The 16,113-nt window shown below is 38.6% G+C and overlaps 4 protein-coding genes across 4 annotated transcripts; 1 reads left to right on the top strand and 3 right to left on the bottom strand.

The window, feature by feature from the left end:
* Positions 1-827: 827 nt before the first annotated feature.
* On the bottom strand, positions 828-3,634 carry LOC145910937 (uncharacterized). Its single transcript, XM_082998163.1, has 7 exons — positions 3,614-3,634; positions 2,682-2,747; positions 2,399-2,420; positions 1,774-2,003; positions 1,369-1,503; positions 1,049-1,189; positions 828-960 (listed from the first exon to the last, which is right to left on the bottom strand). The coding sequence occupies exons 1-7, from the start codon at positions 3,632-3,634 to the stop codon at positions 955-957; spliced, it is 621 nt and encodes a 206-aa protein (XP_082854289.1). The 3' UTR covers positions 828-954.
* Positions 3,635-3,979: 345 nt separating this feature from the next.
* On the bottom strand, positions 3,980-6,633 carry LOC145910142 (ADP-ribosylation factor-like protein 2). The gene is made up of 6 exons (XM_082997165.1): positions 6,483-6,633; positions 6,052-6,162; positions 5,641-5,803; positions 5,441-5,521; positions 4,913-5,313; positions 3,980-4,388 (listed from the first exon to the last, which is right to left on the bottom strand). Exons 1-5 carry the CDS (start codon positions 6,545-6,547, stop codon positions 5,179-5,181), a joined length of 555 nt encoding a protein of 184 aa, XP_082853291.1. The 5' UTR covers positions 6,548-6,633; the 3' UTR covers positions 3,980-4,388; positions 4,913-5,178.
* An 850-nt stretch (positions 6,634-7,483) lies between these two features.
* Positions 7,484-10,359, top strand: LOC145911202 (amino acid transporter heavy chain SLC3A2-like). The gene is made up of 11 exons (XM_082998466.1): positions 7,484-7,718; positions 7,884-8,084; positions 8,167-8,307; positions 8,368-8,504; positions 8,572-8,691; positions 8,757-8,896; positions 9,129-9,321; positions 9,385-9,537; positions 9,594-9,732; positions 9,823-9,974; positions 10,042-10,359. Exons 1-11 carry the CDS (start codon positions 7,559-7,561, stop codon positions 10,138-10,140), a joined length of 1,635 nt encoding a protein of 544 aa, XP_082854592.1. The 5' UTR covers positions 7,484-7,558; the 3' UTR covers positions 10,141-10,359.
* A 283-nt stretch (positions 10,360-10,642) lies between these two features.
* LOC145910935 (uncharacterized) lies at positions 10,643-15,323 on the bottom strand. The gene is made up of 11 exons (XM_082998161.1): positions 15,197-15,323; positions 14,978-15,071; positions 14,344-14,522; positions 14,132-14,239; positions 13,776-13,937; positions 13,585-13,704; positions 13,129-13,297; positions 12,659-12,810; positions 12,251-12,418; positions 11,635-11,825; positions 10,643-11,129 (listed from the first exon to the last, which is right to left on the bottom strand). The coding sequence occupies exons 1-11, from the start codon at positions 15,260-15,262 to the stop codon at positions 10,643-10,645; spliced, it is 1,896 nt and encodes a 631-aa protein (XP_082854287.1). The 5' UTR covers positions 15,263-15,323.
* Positions 15,324-16,113: the final 790 nt, after the last annotated feature.

Genomic DNA, 16,113 nt, shown 5'->3' with positions numbered 1-16,113 from the left:
ACATTATCACCATGCTTGGCAACTTTGAAGGCAACAAGCATATGCGTCTTGAGATGGCTTTGTGTACACCTATATCAGTCCAAGGAAGCACTTTGAATCACACTTCATTCAGTACCTCTATAAAGCCCTAAAACAGGTCACATGACACAGACTGAAATATAAGACATAAAATAATGAAACAAAAAACATGACAAATTACGTAAAAAAAACTTATACAACAAGGAAAACTAAATACTATAAATAGCACCAGGATGCAGGATTAAGGAACTTGGGCAACCATAATGTTTGTTTAAACTGCATTTGTTCAGACTAGTTGCACAATAAAAGACATTTTTTTAGTCCAAAGTAAATATTCTGCTTGAAATATCATCAACAATCCAATCAATTCCTTCTATCAGATTTTTTCCTGTGACAGCACTGCAAGGCAAAATTGACCAGTGGTGGGTCTTTATGTTCTCCAAGTCTAAAACCTGAAGAGATTTTGTTTTTTGAACATGCAGTTGTAGGGGTTTAAGTGCCAAGTTTGTTGTTTTTACATGTTGCTTGATACCAACATACAAGCTAAAAACTACAAATATTGGGAAAAGTCCAACATACCTCTTTTATCTCAAGAGCAGACAATGCACCAGGCACATCTTGTTTGTTTGCAAACACAAGCAGTGTTGCCCCAGCTAACCTCTACACAAAATATAACTGTATGATTAGATTCTGAGCAATATGTTTTGGGTTTCAAAAGCACAAAACACCAGAATTTAGTCTGTCTCCAACAAAAGACAAAAATTTAGGAATAAAAGTACCTCTTCAACAAGAAGCTGGTGAAGTTCTTTGACACAATCTTCAAGTCGTCTTTTGTCTGCACTATCTACTACCCATATAAGGCCATCCGTGCTTTCGAAGTAGTTTCGCCAGTATGACCAAATGGATTTTTGTCCACCAACATCCCAAATGTTCAATTTAAATCTACATAAATATGTAATTGCCCTGCATCTTTCAAAACTGCCAGTAGGGTGCAACACTTTAACCAGTCTATATGAAAACGAAGCATTACCGGCTTTGGGGGAAGTTCTGAAGCCTTCATGTAGCCAACTTTTACTAGATTTTCACAAAAGTCCCAAGCGGCCTTTGTTTGAGAGTCCCGCTTGCTTTGAGCATCTACTTCAGCAACATTGTCTAAACCACTGATGTGCAGCTAAAGTACATAAAAGGTGCATTAAGTAAAAGCAAACAGCATATGGTACAAATATGGTACATGTATTATGCTCAGGATAATGATTATCAACACAAACGTTTCTGTGGATTGACAGATATTTGTTTAGCATCATCACATATATGTTGCATTGCAGAACGCTCCAATAAATAAGGCATTACCCTGCATGAGAACAGAACATGTGGTGGTTGTCCTTTGGGAGTAATCTCATATTCTGGTTTTAGTTTTCTCTGACCGCACCATGCATACAAGTAAACTTTGATCTCTGTGGCCTTGATTGCTTTTGGACCTGTGTTCTAAAACAGTTTAAAGAATCCTATCAAAAATGAATATGCCATAGAAGCAAAAATATATCATTATTTTGTAGTTTAAAAAATCTGTGTGGAAAACAGCAACAAGCTCACATAACAATGAGCATTTCATAATACTGCCATATCCATTCAATGCATGCACCGTACGTCGCCCCCACTTCACAGAACAACAAGCACAGGCCGGCTTAGTTAGTGCAAACTCAAATATCTCAACCCTCTTTGAAAAAGTCATTCAACACATTTAGGTATTTGTACTTGTTGAAAAGTAGTTTTTCCTCCAGTTGATCCCTGGCCTCCAAACCCTCCTCCTCTCCCTGCTCCGCCTGTTGATCCATGACCTCTTCCTCCTCCACCCCCACCAGCACCTCTGCCCCTTCCGCGTTTGTTGCCATAGTATTGGTTGGCAGCATTGTAAAGTGCTTTTTCGTAAGACGACTGGGTATGCTGAAACTGGTCAAAGGAGCCCCCGCCACTGTAGGGACCTCCTATTTCAAAACAAAACTGCTTGTCATGGTTGAATCGTAAAAAATGCATACGGTTATGAAATATCATTTATTGGACAGGTGCTTGCTCAGTGGTAAAATTTCTCCAAAAATTTTCAGGGGATTGACAGATATATAAACATCATTGCAAGCAGAAGCCCCTTTTTGTCTTTACAGAAGCCCTTTTACTTGAGTGGCATGCCTGGCAGATTTTACTTATGTGAACTCATGACGCATTTTAAGAAGGAAGTCATTTGTTTAAACTAAGTAAACCTTTACAGAATTGTCTAATATGATCACTGTTATAGTTACTCGTAGAAAGAGAAGCATTGTCAAACAATAGCATTTTTAATTTAAATCCCACAATTTAAAAAAATTTAGTTCTTTTTCCAACTTACGGAGTGGAGAATCCTGTAGATCCTATTGTAGATGTTTGATTGAATGAGTAGTTGGTGTTGGATTGTTGAGAAAAACTGTCTGTAGATAAAATAAAAGTATAATATAAAAAATCTAAAAAACGAACTGCTCATGACAAGCAAAAATACCATTGGAACATTGGTGTCCTAAGAAGCTGTTGTTGGCAAAAAAGGAATTCTAAAAAAAAGTTATCTTAAAATTGCTATTTGCAAAATCACATTTTATCTTTAAATTTCACACATATCTCATAAACAAACTACATACATTTGATGGTGAGGCAGAATTTCCAGCATTGCCCTGTTGGGACTGCGGTGATTGTCTATAGGCTACCTAAAATTATAAAACACATATTTGATCAATGCTTAAAAGTCTATGTCAGACAATCTTGTTACTCCATGCATACAACATAAAGTTTACATAAAGTGTTACGTTAACTTGGTGACTAATACATATAAATTCGCTTAACTCACGGATACTGGGTTCCACCATGCACAAAATATCCGCTCATTTTTTATGTTTCCGAAATGAAAAAGAACCCTCGTCCCGCTTGATGAAAACCACGCCAAGAAGCATGAATCACGTGACTCACATATGACGCCGATTGGGACAGAATAGAAAACACATTTCACGAAAAAATATTCAATGGCCTGTGGGGTTGAGCGCGTAAAAGTTCTTGGTTTGAAACATCGCCCCACGCAACAGAAAATGAATTTTGGCGCTTTCACCGCTACATTATTTTTATAAAATATTGGCAAGTTTGTATTTCGAAATGTTTCGTCTGTTATAGGATCGCAACTGGGTGATGGCATTGGGAGGTCGGTTGCAACAGATCGTATTTTGTGCCTATAACCGCAGATATCAGACACAGCAAAACAAAAACGCCAGCTTGGTTCACACAACGTTTCTTTTGATACAAATCGACAAACTTAAGTTACCCGAAGGCTCCATACACATAATGATGGAGTCGGGATTATAACTGGAAGTTGCGCTTTTCAGTGGTTACCGTACTTGCACATGTTAGAATAGAGGTGTAGACCACAGCAGCTCTAAAAATCCTAAAGGCCTACTCAAAGAGTGGTAAGTTGTCTAGTTGGGCGTGAAGTGTTCGATGTATATTTGCTAATGCGAAATTAAGACACAAGCGAATTAGTGTTAAGGTCGAGATAGCGGCCTAATGGAATTCTTGTTGATTTTACATCCATATATTTTGATCTCATTTTGAGTACGTGCAAACCCGAGGCGGTGTTATCCTGTAAATGTCTTATATTTTCATTCATTTGGGCTTATGCGCATGACGCGAGAGTGAAATGGTTTTTGAAAAAGGTGGCGTATGTAGGCTACTTGAACTATCTTATTTTACAGATGATACAGGCCTAGGTAGGCTACCAAAAAATGTATTATGAATAAAGGTTGTTATGGTTCTCATACAGTTATTATTTTATTATATATTTAAATATATTTTGTTGACAACAAAACTAGTGAAGGAAGTAATGCACTGTCATCAGTCATTTTTTAACTCTGTGTAGAACAACCGAAAACACAAAGCATACATCTCTCCTGGGAACAACATATACCTTATCAGTATATTTTGCTACAAATATATCACAGTATAGACAAAATTTTGGACACACTGTATACACACACAAGGGTAGCGATTTTTCAGTGGAATTAATTCTACACGTTTGGACTGAAATTCACAAGCAAAAACTTAATACTAATAATCAATACTTGAAAATACACAAGAACTTTTGTAGTAGTGGTTTAATTGAAGACATATACTTAATAATGAAACCACAACATCAATCAACAATTATAAGGATGATAGTAATAATAATAGTTTGGGAGTTATTCACTGTTGCAAGTGATTAGAAGTGTAAACTGTATCTTTATCAATGAAAGGGCATATTATCACCATGCTTGGCAACTTTTAAGGCAACAAGCATATGTGTCTTGAGATGGCTTTGTGTACACCTATATCCAGGGGCGTATCCAGGAATTTTTAAAGGGGGGGGTCCAAATTTGTTTAGGGAATTCCCCGATTTTCAGGCATAAACTAAATATAAACTATTGAAGGCGAGAATCGCAAAATACGAACGCCGGTGTTCGCGCCAATCGTCACATAAACGGTGGCTTGCGCAATTGTGTAACGCTATGGAAAGTTTAACAACTAAACTAATTGACTTTCACGCAAATAAACCGCTTGTCATTACAACGTGGCCACTGAAAAACGACGTTTCGTCCCTGAACTGTTTCGTAACAATGCAACATGTTTGGTAACAATGCCAAGTGTTCGGTAACAATGCTCCCTGTTTGGAAACAATGGCGAATGCAACACGATGTGTTTTTTAGGTCAACGTCAAAGAAAATTTCTGGTTTTCACGCGGATTTTGACAAAAAATACAGTGGCGTTTGTTTAGTTATCAAAAAAGACCAAAATATTTCACAAAAGGGGGGGGTCCGGACCCCTCGGACCCCCCCCCTGGATACGCCCATGCCTATATCAGTCCAAGGAAGCACTTTGAATCACACTTCATTCAGTACCTCTATAAAGCCCTAAAACAGGTCACATGACACAGACTGAAATATAAGACGTAAAATAATGAAACAAAAAACATGACAAATTACGTAAAAAAAACTTATACAACAAGGAAAACTAAATACTATAAATAGCACCAGGATGCAGGATTAAGGAACTTGAGCAACCATAATGTTTGTTTAAACTGCATTTGTTCAGACTAGTTGCACAATAAAAGAAATTTTTTTAGTCCAAAGTAAATATTCTGCTTGAAATATCATCAACAATCCAATCAATTCCTTCTATCAGGTTTTTTCCTGTGACAGCACTGCAAGGCAAAATTGACCAGTGGTGGGTCTTTATGTTCTCCAAGTCTAAAACCTGAAGAGATTTTGTTTTTTCAACAAGCAGTTGTAGGGGTTTAAGTGCCAAGTTTGTTGTTTTTACATATTGCTTGATACCAACATACAAGCTAAAAACTACAAATATTGGGAAAAGTCCAACATACCTCTTTTATCTCAAGAGCAGACAATGCACCAGGCAGATCTTGTTTGTTTGCAAACACAAGCAGTGTTGCCCCAGCTAACCTCTACACAAAATATAACTGTATGATTAGATTCTGAGCAATATGTTTTGGGTTTCAAAAGCACAAAACACCAGAATTTAGTCTGTCTTCTACAAAAGACAAAAATTTAGGAATAAAAGTACCTCTTCAACAAGAAGCTGGTGAAGTTCTTTGACACAATCTTCAAGTCGCCTTTTGTCTGCACTATCTACTACCCATATAAGACCATCCGTGCTTTCGAAGTAGTTTCGCCAGTATGACCGAATGGATTTTTGTCCACCAACATCCCAAATGTTCAATTTAAATCTACATAAATATGTTGTTGCCCTGCATCTTTCAAAACTGCCAGTAGGGTGCAACACTTTAACCAGTGGTGGGATTCAGCCCGTTCGCACGAAATTTTATCAGATCAGCGAACCGGTTAGCATTACTGGCTACTGGTTACTGTCAATAATGCCTTTTTGTAACAGAACCGGCTGAAAAATATGACTTTCGTGATAGAACCAGCTGACAAAAATTTTGAATCCCACGACTGACTTTAACTAAATACCCACCCTCGATGTTCAATTGTTTCAATATTAAAACCAAGTGTTGGAGAGATTGTGTTAATATCTTCACCTATAAATTTCTTTAAAATTGTAGTTTTTCCAGCATTGTCCAAGCCCCTTTAAAAGTCGAATTAAGTAGAATACAATGCGTGAACTACAGTACAGGCAATTCTATTCAAAACAATATCTTGAAGCATCAGCTAATCAACACAAGGCAAAAAATCAAAAGTTTTTAATGCTGACAATATTTTAACTGCCGGCCATATGAAAAACTACATGTAATTATTCCTTAAAAAACGATTTGGAATTTAAAATCATGAGTTACCCTGCAGTTCAAAATTATATTTATGCATTTCAATATTATTAAAAAAGTATTCAATGCCAAGCTTTTATAAGCTCCGTAACACAACAGTTTAATATGCAACTTAAAAGGATACAACATCAAAATCCGAACTTCCTTTTCCTTTTGTTTCATTTTCTTCAATATACTTAAAAGGCCCATTTTCGAAATCTCGTACTGAGCAACTATTCAAAAAACTTGAAAGGTTTTAAAATCTTGATTTCATTCCATATTCTGCAACATTAATAAGATGATATTAACGGACGTAAAGCGAAACACATGCAACTGCGCATAGTCGTGACAAAACTGTATGCTCATCCGACTGTAAGCCAGTGAACTGATGCCGCAAGTAGGAATAAACATAAATGTAAAATAAATGCTTGGTCATTATGTTTTCCACATTTTTGTTACTAGGAAAACATTTACACACATTTAATTAACTATAAAAAAATTTTCGTGGTGCAGGTAATTAGAATGGTTAGTAAGTTTTTGAAGATGCGACTCAAGGAAAACAATGTACTGGGAGTCACTGCGTGGATTCACAGATAAAACCATGTAATTGTAAAGGGTATTGTTATCTACATTTTTGTGCCAACTTAGAAGAATCTTGTGCTTATTTGCATTGCCTTATTTGGCCGGGGAAATTGACATAAAGTGTTGTTTTACTCGTAAAATCAGGCAATTTGTGTCCTTTAGTCTTTGTTTCCATTTTAGGGGTGTTTTGATTGATCACTCACTAAATTTTAAAGTATTTTGTTTGACTTCAATAAATCTGCAGTTTGTATTGTACCATAGAATACTAAAAGTATTCTATGATTGTACATAACTATACTCGTTCTGTTTTATTTAAACATACAGTTTAAGTTGTAAATAATAATAATGAATGCAATCTTGTCACCAGGTTAAAATTAAAGAACTAGTTATGAATGTTTATTTTAATTAGTTGTTAGCGTTTCTTTGCCGAGACGACTCGTGTTTTGTGCTGTTGAGCAGTCAACCGTGAATTTTGCCGGATCAACTGGTCTAAACCAGTCCAAACCGGTTGACATTGCGTCATCTCGAAAGCGTTGCGTCAGCGAAATTCATTGGAGATTTTCATTCTGTCTGAAACATCTAAGCGTAGAGACGTTTTGAAGTTTATCGTGTCAAAATTAAAACATTTTAGCAATTACTATGGGTAGTCCAGAGAAACCTCTTGATGTTGAAATGGGCGATATGTCCGACGAGACGCACAAGCTTAACCCTCCTGAGGTAAAGGTGGAAACTGGCGTCAAGGATGAGGAGTCTGAAGAAGAAAATCGTTTTACTGGTTTGAAAAAGGAGGAGCTTTTGGGTAAGAGTGCAAACTATTGTATATTAATTTATTTTTTGTAAACTGTGCCATATAACTAACTAAATCATGTCTCATACAAAGCATGATTATTAGTTAAAAAAGTATAAATGATTGCTTTGACTATTAAGTGTTTAAACATTCAACTTAGTCAATATGTATATACAGAAATTTCAAATCAGCCAAAGTGGGTAAGAGCTCGCTGGGTTTTGTTTATTCTCTTCTGGTTGGCTTGGATTGGAATGTTGGTAGCTGCCATTCTAATTGTGGTTAATGCACCTCGGTGTAAACCAGAGCCAAAACCGGAATGGTACCAGGATACTGTTGTTTATGAAGCAAGTGCCAAAAACTTTGCTGGCGGATTTGGTGGTGAGTTGACAGTTGAGAATTATAAAATTTTATGTTTAACTTGTATGACCAAGTTTGTGTTGGTAACTGTTTAACTGTTCAGGAATGAAAAATCATTTGGAATATGTGAAGGAACTTAATGCTGAAACTGTTCTTTTAACCGATGCCGCTTCGCCCAATGATCAAAATATTATGGAAAGTAGCAGTGAGCAAAAAACACTGATTGAGACGCTCCATGAAAAAAGTAAAAACTATTAGTTTGGTGTTTTAACTTAACATAACTATAAACATTTGTTTTGTTCAGAAATGAAAGTAATGGTGGATTTGGTGGTTTCAACCATGTCTACATCACACAGCTACTTCACTTCATCAGAGTCTTGTACCACAGGCTCTGGAAATTTGTGTAACTTCTTTATTTGGAGCGACACTGCAAGTTCTACTGTAAGTAGATTGTGACTTGGCAATTGGCATCAATTAGGTTGTAAAATAATGAATCTTTGTTTTATAGGACCCATCGACACAATGGGTGATGAGTGCAACTAGGTCAAAGTACTACAAAGCAGTTGCTGGTGACAACACCACAGCTTTTATCAACTATGATGATGCTGAAGCCAAAAACTACCTTAAAGTATGTCATGTGTGTACTAATAGTTCAATATTAAAATGATAATGTTCTTTTTTTTTTCTGAAAAGGATTTGATTAAAGCATGGTTCGGGTACCAATATGATGGTGTTCAACTGAGAGATTTCAACCATGTCCAAATGACTGCTGGTGCTAACAGCTTGCTCGAAGAGGTGTGGAACACAACTGTGGCTAACCAAAACTCATCAAAGTGAGTGTCCCATTTGTCAAAAACATCTGTAGAAATGCTGTCTCATGTTTGTAATCCAATTCACGTCATCATTACCAAGCAAATTTCTTTCACCTAGTTGGGAGATTGGCACCATGTAGAGTATTTATACACTATATATATATTGATTTGCATCCTAGTTCATACATTTAACTTTTTTCTCTATGCCATTATTATGAACAGATAGTATAAAATTATTCCTTCCCTTCCACAGAGCCCTGTTTGTATATTCAAGTGCCACTGGTACTGGCCTTTTAACTTCTACCTCAGTGGACAACACAATGCCCAACCCTGTGATTGTTAATGGAGAAGTTTCTTCTGTGGTTGGTAATGCCGGAGCAGGCAAACAAATAGAAACCATTGTTACCAACTGGCGCCAAGCTTCTAATAACGTTGGAGCATATACAGTATGTTACCCTATCTTATTTATTTTATTGAACCAACAGCAACTGATTGTCTTCTGTATTTAGGCAAGTCCTTTGGGTCAGCAGTTGGCTGCAACTAGAAAAGGCCAGTATGCAGCTGGCTTAAACATTTTGACTGTTGCACTGCCAGGTGTGGCAGTTATCCGGTCTGGTGACGAGGCTGGACTAAAAACTGATGTCTTCCAATGGACCGAAGACGTAAAAATTTACTTGCAGTGATGTTTTTTTGTCATTTAACAAGTTTCACATTACAGAACAAAGTCAATGGATCTACTGAGCTTTTGAACTTGATGAAAGAGATGACTGTCAGGAAGGTTGAAGGAATTCAGAGCATGCAGTCAATGCGTTTCGATACTAGAAATAATGACACCACCTTCACATTCCTTTCAACAGGTTTGTGCATTTAGTACAATCCTTAACTGGACATAACTGCTATTGTTGTGAATTGTGTAATAAATAATAGTGGTTGTCTGCACTTTTTAGGAAGCGACGACGTATTCGCGGTCTTCCGCAAATGGGACACTAAACCTGCACTGTTGGTTGTCAGTAACATGAGCCCAAATAATGCTACAGTATCAGTGTCAAGCACTGGAGGGTTGCTTGACAAAGATGGTACTGCTTTGAAGGAGGGGAAGGTAATACCTATTCATGACGGGAATATACGCAAGTTTATATTTGTTAATGTTCGTTTGTTCCTGGCAGGTCATTGTGGCTTCCACAAAGAATATTGAAGCTGGCTCTTCTATTTCCCTGGAGAGTCTAAAAGTGGATTCTGGTATTACATTGGTCATTGGAAATTAGTCTACAACGATGACAGGCCCTTATTTTTGTGTGCTTTCTGTGCTCTTTCCACAAATTACTCAGTAACCTCTATTCGGTCGTGTGCAAGAAGTTCGCCTCGGGCGTCGGCTTAAAGCTTCGCGGATCAAAAACGTCATTGTTAGTCTTTTTCATGAATTAGCGCGAATGCTTCGTTATCTCGCCGCGTCTGACGTAATGAAATAAAACCGCTTATGCAGACAGGATGTTATGGTATCATTAGCAAGCATCTGCAGCATTGTTGTTAATTTGTTGCCCGAACAAACCATGGGGGCCGTATACGCGGAAGAAGGCTGGTTGGTCATCAGTCGAGCTAAGTGTGATTGTATTGTAATGAATATAGAAGTTGCAGCACCAACGTGAACACAACGCCAGGCCCAAACACGCGGTGGCGGAATTTTTGTTTCTTAATTGCGGGCGTAAAATACACAAACAATTAATCCGCCGGCGCAAAGCATGTAGACCACTTACTAAGCAGATATATTTATGCAGCACGGTTTCTTTGTTTATCCGAAGGCTTTCGTTTGCTCTTTATTGGTTTGGCTTTAACTTCTGCCTTAGAGGGCACGAGGAGAGACAAATGATTTTCTTTTTCCGGATCTTTGGGTGGCGATTTCCTCACTGAATTTCCACGCGGGCTTGAACGAGTCGACTCTGCAGCGCTGCTTGGGTAACTGTGAGTGAGGTTCGACGCTGCCCCTTGCGTCTTCATGTGTAACGCTACCTTTTCGGCGAGTGACCGCGGCGACCTTGGGCTGTTGTTTTTTGGCGTGACCAGACTGCGGCTGCGCAGTGGAGTTTGCAAGGGCGAGTCTTTGGGACTCCCGGAAGGCGTTTTCGGTCGAACCGTGTCCTGCCACACTGCCAGAAATTTTTCGGTTTCTTTCTTTTCCTTCTCTTTCGCCATGAGCTCCTTCCTGCGGATTTCACGCCGCCGCAAGATGGCAGTACGTCTCCCGGTCAGCAACTCCCTGTAAATTTTTCGGTTAACGTTGCACCAACAGTTTTTTCGGTCCATAATTTCCTACCTTTATTATTGCACTTATCTAAAATAAAAAAAAATCACCTTCTCCTATTTTTTCTTGCGTTACCCTCCTTTGCCTGTGTGTTCTTCTCTTTCAAAATACATATTTAGTTTTTCCGATAAAATCTTACTAACCTGCCAGCCATAACGTTTCTGGTATTCTGTTTTTCTAAATTTAACAAAAATGTTTGTGTATTTGCGCAATAAATAGACAAAATGCCTGAATCTTTGCGACGGGTCTAAACGGCACACAACAGCACAGTTTTCATACTCTCCTCAACTGACTGCTTGATCCAACTTTCTGCAACACAATACCAGGAAGCATATTAAAAAAAACTAAACTAATTTTCATTCGCTTTCTGACCGCTGCTCTTCCTACTGCATGTATCAGAAAGGAACTTAGGCTACTCTCCTTGTCTGATTACTGTCACATAATTTTATACACAACATACTTGTAATTGACTTGTCCGTCGCTGTCGGTGTCCAAGTTTTTCATCAACTGTCGCATTTGAGCTTTACTGAAGGGAATACCAGCCTCGATGATACCTTTTTTAAATTCAGCTGGCGAGATTTTCCAGCTCAGATCTTTGTCAAAGTTGCGAAACAAATCGATCAAACGCAAGCGCTTGTCCTCCAGGAATTTCTGGAATGAAACATTTTTTGTCAATAGGCAGATGTACGTGCTGTCATTACCATGCTGGTTTTCATTGTTGAATAATGTAGACCCATACTATACAATGCTGTGCAGCGTATTGTTGGCGACAGCGATTCCAACAAACAAAAAATGGCTTTTCGTCGAAATTAACTACAGTGGCAATCATATATCGGATCTTATCGAGTGTAACGAAACTTGACGAAACGAGTTTTTAGGTCACGTTGGTTATGCATGTTTTCATAAATGTGTTTTTCGATTACTTGCAATACATTGCGTGTGATAAAGTGTGCAATTTTATATTCCAGGGGCAAACTTTGCGGTTTTCCACAGAAAAGCACAGCTAATAAAAAACGCAAACATTACGTAATAGGCAAACATCTACAAACCTCAACTACAAAAAGTTACATTTATACCTGTAAGACCATCATGTGATCATTGCCATCGTCCGCCGCTTTCGCAACAGACATATTTTGACTTCCCTGGTTGACCGTGAAGTGGAATGACGTTTTGCTTCCCGTCGTAGCCATGCGCTGGCGCACTTGCTCAGCTAGATCCATGAATTCTTTGTTTATCCGAACTCCCTGCACAAGCGGAGATTACCCGATTAGGGCGTTAGACGATTATTACACTCGTCAACTTGTGTGTGTTGGTATATATACAAAAGGACTAAAATTGAAAATAGCATTGCAATCCCTTAGTTTCATGCAACTGAGTAAACAACATCAAAAAATTACTTTATCAGTTTACACGTCGCAACTTTTTGACTGAATTTAAAGCTCCCATAGTAAATGATAGTAATGTATTTATTTTAGTTTACTTACAGCCAAATCAAGTTCTTCAATGGCAGACTTTTCGTTTTTTCTGATTGCTCTAATTAGCGCCAGTGCGCCTTCAGTACCCATGGGATTATTTCCAATCCTCAAGGTCCTTAATGTGTCGTTATGTTCGAGCCCTTTGGCGAGCAGCATTGCGCCTGTATGCATTGTTTGCTTTTTCACTATACAGTCAAAAACATCAACTAATTCGAAAATTTTTGCAAATCCAGCAAAGGTAATTTAATATCTATTAGGGTCTGATGATCAAAACTCGCAATTAGGAAAACGCTAATTCTATTTTCCGTCAAAGCAATATTTTATTATTCATTTTTTGTTGAGTACACGCTTCTGTTCAAAATGCCGTTCAGTTACATACGTCTTGTGTATTTCTGTTCGGTCAATGCGGAAATGCACGATAAAACCATCCAAATAATTAAATTTCGCTCCGTAATTTAGTGTAAATTATAATTACTAACCTCTGTCTGTAATACGGTTGTGGCTCAGATCGAGCCAAGTGAGTGTGTTGTTGCTCTTCAGCGCCTCACCCATGGCCATAGCGCCCTCGTCGGCGAATCCGTTCCACGACAGGTCCAGCGTCCGGATAGTAATGTTCGATTTCATACCAGCACACACGGCAAGAGCTCCCTAAAGGGGGACACGAAGGGCTTAAGGTTCGTTACTTGATCAACTTATAAAAGTCTGCATTAGCATTAGTAAACCTTATTTACGACGAATTTCATTTGCAAAAGCGTATGAGAATAATGGACAAAGAAACTTAACTTTTCAATGAATTGCTTTGGCTACATGTAAACCTTTTACCATGCAACTATGCGCTGTTCGACAACGCGCTGTTAATTTTACATCGTCGAATATTTGTTGTAAGTGCAAGTGATATAGTGTGATTACCCGATTCAATATATTAGTGAACGTACCCTTAACCTCAAGTGATTCCAGCTGAGGTTCAGGTTCTCGATGGCTTCGTTGGCTGCGATGGCTTGTCCTAACCACTCCCCTCCTATTTGACTAAACTGGTTCCCACTTAAGTCCAGCTCCTGAGCAACAAGCGAAATACATCACACCACAACACCCACAACTCCGTTACTTCGTGAATGAAAACGCTCACCTTCAATCTGAAGTTTAGGCGCATGGCTTCTTCAAAGTATTGGGCATCAGTGTCCTTAAAGTCGTTACGCGAAACGTTGAGAGTGCGGAGTGTTGTGTTTTCCTGTACCATTTCGGACAAATGTCTTGCACCCTCTGATCCAAGTTTGTTGCAGGAAACATTCTGTGAAAGTATTGACTCGTATTGACAAAAGGGAAGCCCTGCACTAAGCTCCTGTTTTCATAGGAAAAAAGTTTGGTTTTGGATAACAAATATTACTGCTGTAGTATACGATGAGCAAACGTTTGTTGGACATTTGGACATCTACTTTTCACAAAAATGGATAGTTTCACATTTTAACGGTTGTTCATGTATACCAAAGATGATATATAGCAGTTTTCCATCAACATGTCGGAAATGTCCTTTATTCCCTCTGCCATCATCCAATTGTCGCTGATGTCCAACTCCAAAATCGACGTGTTTATCTTTCAACAAACAAAAACACAATAAAATATTACCGTCACTGACCAACCAGAGTTGAAAATCGCAGAAAAGACTGAAACATATACGAAGACTTGTATCTTCTTACCACTAGAGGCGCCGCGATCGCCTTGACTCCATTCGGTCCCAAGCCGTGGTGACTCATGTTCATCAAATCATCGTAGAGGTGGGCGATGAAGTAAGAAGCGGGAACAACCCCGAGCTCCTCACATGACTTATAATAAACATCCTCAGCCGACATGCCTCGGTATGTCTGCTTCCCAGAGTCTGCAAGGAAATATAACGGTTTTAACGTCGTTTTGAATTCTCAAAAGGATTTTATTTTGTTCAAACGTTTTATCACCTAGGACTTTACAGTACAGCTAAATAAATTTTACACGTTTCTCTGCGTGTTGTATTTTGCCCAGGAAATGCAAAGGACAGACAACCAAGTGCAAAAAAACGACATGGACTGAACTATACCTTGTTTTATCAAGACTATTACGCTACATATGCACCACTTACTGCCTGTTGCTATTTGGCATCTAACAGGCTAGGGCTAGATAATAAAACAAAACGAAACTAACATGTGCCCGGCGGGCGCAGGTTACGAAAAAGGCTTTGTCACAAAGTTTCAACGCCGTTAACTGCACGTACCAGCATCTAACTGTCACATGTACATATTCAAAACTGTTTCGCATACTTCAAGATCCTGAATGTTTCAATACTTATGTTTTTTATACCTTCGACTTCCAAGTCCGTGTCGTACAGTTCCTCGTCCGTCGGTTCAGGATCGGGTTCGGGTTCGGTTTCATCGATGCTGGATTCATCATCGTCCTAAACACATAAAAACAATGTGTAGTTAAATAACGTTTTCGCAAGACAGCTGAAAACAGCAGCTACGTGGTGATTGTACACACTGGCCAACTGATATACATATACAACACGAAATTGTAATATACTTTTTCAGATTCAACGACATCATCCTCATTTTTTGGCTGTGGCTCAAGTTCTTCTTCCTTGTCCATGTCCAAATTTATCCTGTTATGCTCTTCAATGTGAATGTTTCCAACATGTTGCCAAGGGTCTCTAATAGTATGTTGAATATCCATCCCTTATAACTGTGACGTAACAAACAAGCTTTTGTCGCCTAGTATCACACAGTTATTGTGTTTAGAATTTCAACGTTGCACCAGGAAAAACAAACCTCGTGTATTCTATCACGTCTGCGAACGACAACTTTATTGCTGTGAAGCAAAACCTGGCACCATTCAACACTCCGCACGGTTGTAAATGAGTTTACAGGAAATCTGGTGCTATCAAACCGCAATTGCTGGTTCCTGGGATAAAAACAGAAAGCGATTTAGAAAACATAATCAAAACACTGTTTACTAAAACGACGTCTCTTCGGACACGAAGGCATTTACTCCTTAAAAAACGAGCTTGTTATATACAGCTACCTTTGTTGCCCTTCTGGCTTGCGGTTTTGTGAGATGCGCAGATTCTCCCTTTGTTAAAGGCATCTCCTTGTGACTTCTCGACAAATATTGACCTCCCGGAAAGCTCATTAGGCAAACAAGTCGTACTGTCGACATATATTTACTGGGTAAGGCAAACGCGCAGTTAATTTCATGAGGACCGCGGTTACCTTGGTAACAGCGCAATAGAGGTATCAGCTGTTGCCCAGATATGGTGCTCTCCATATCTTTAACATGGGGTTGGTATTGAGCCATAGAATAGTTGCCATTGTCGTCGTATGGAAAATTTTGAGAGCTAATTTCCGCAATAAAGCCAGTCGTTTTTAACGTGCTTATCAGTGCCCACAATGAGTGCAATCATCTGTAACCCATGACATAGCTGTGTACTGCTGTTAAGTATG

The sequence above is a fragment of the Ascidia mentula genome, chromosome 8, assembly GCF_947561715.1.
Source record: "Ascidia mentula chromosome 8, kaAscMent1.1, whole genome shotgun sequence".
Classification (NCBI taxonomy): Eukaryota; Metazoa; Chordata; class Ascidiacea; order Phlebobranchia; family Ascidiidae; genus Ascidia; species Ascidia mentula.
The sequence above is the reverse complement of the archived record's forward strand: the minus strand, read 5'-3'. Positions and strand labels throughout refer to the sequence as shown.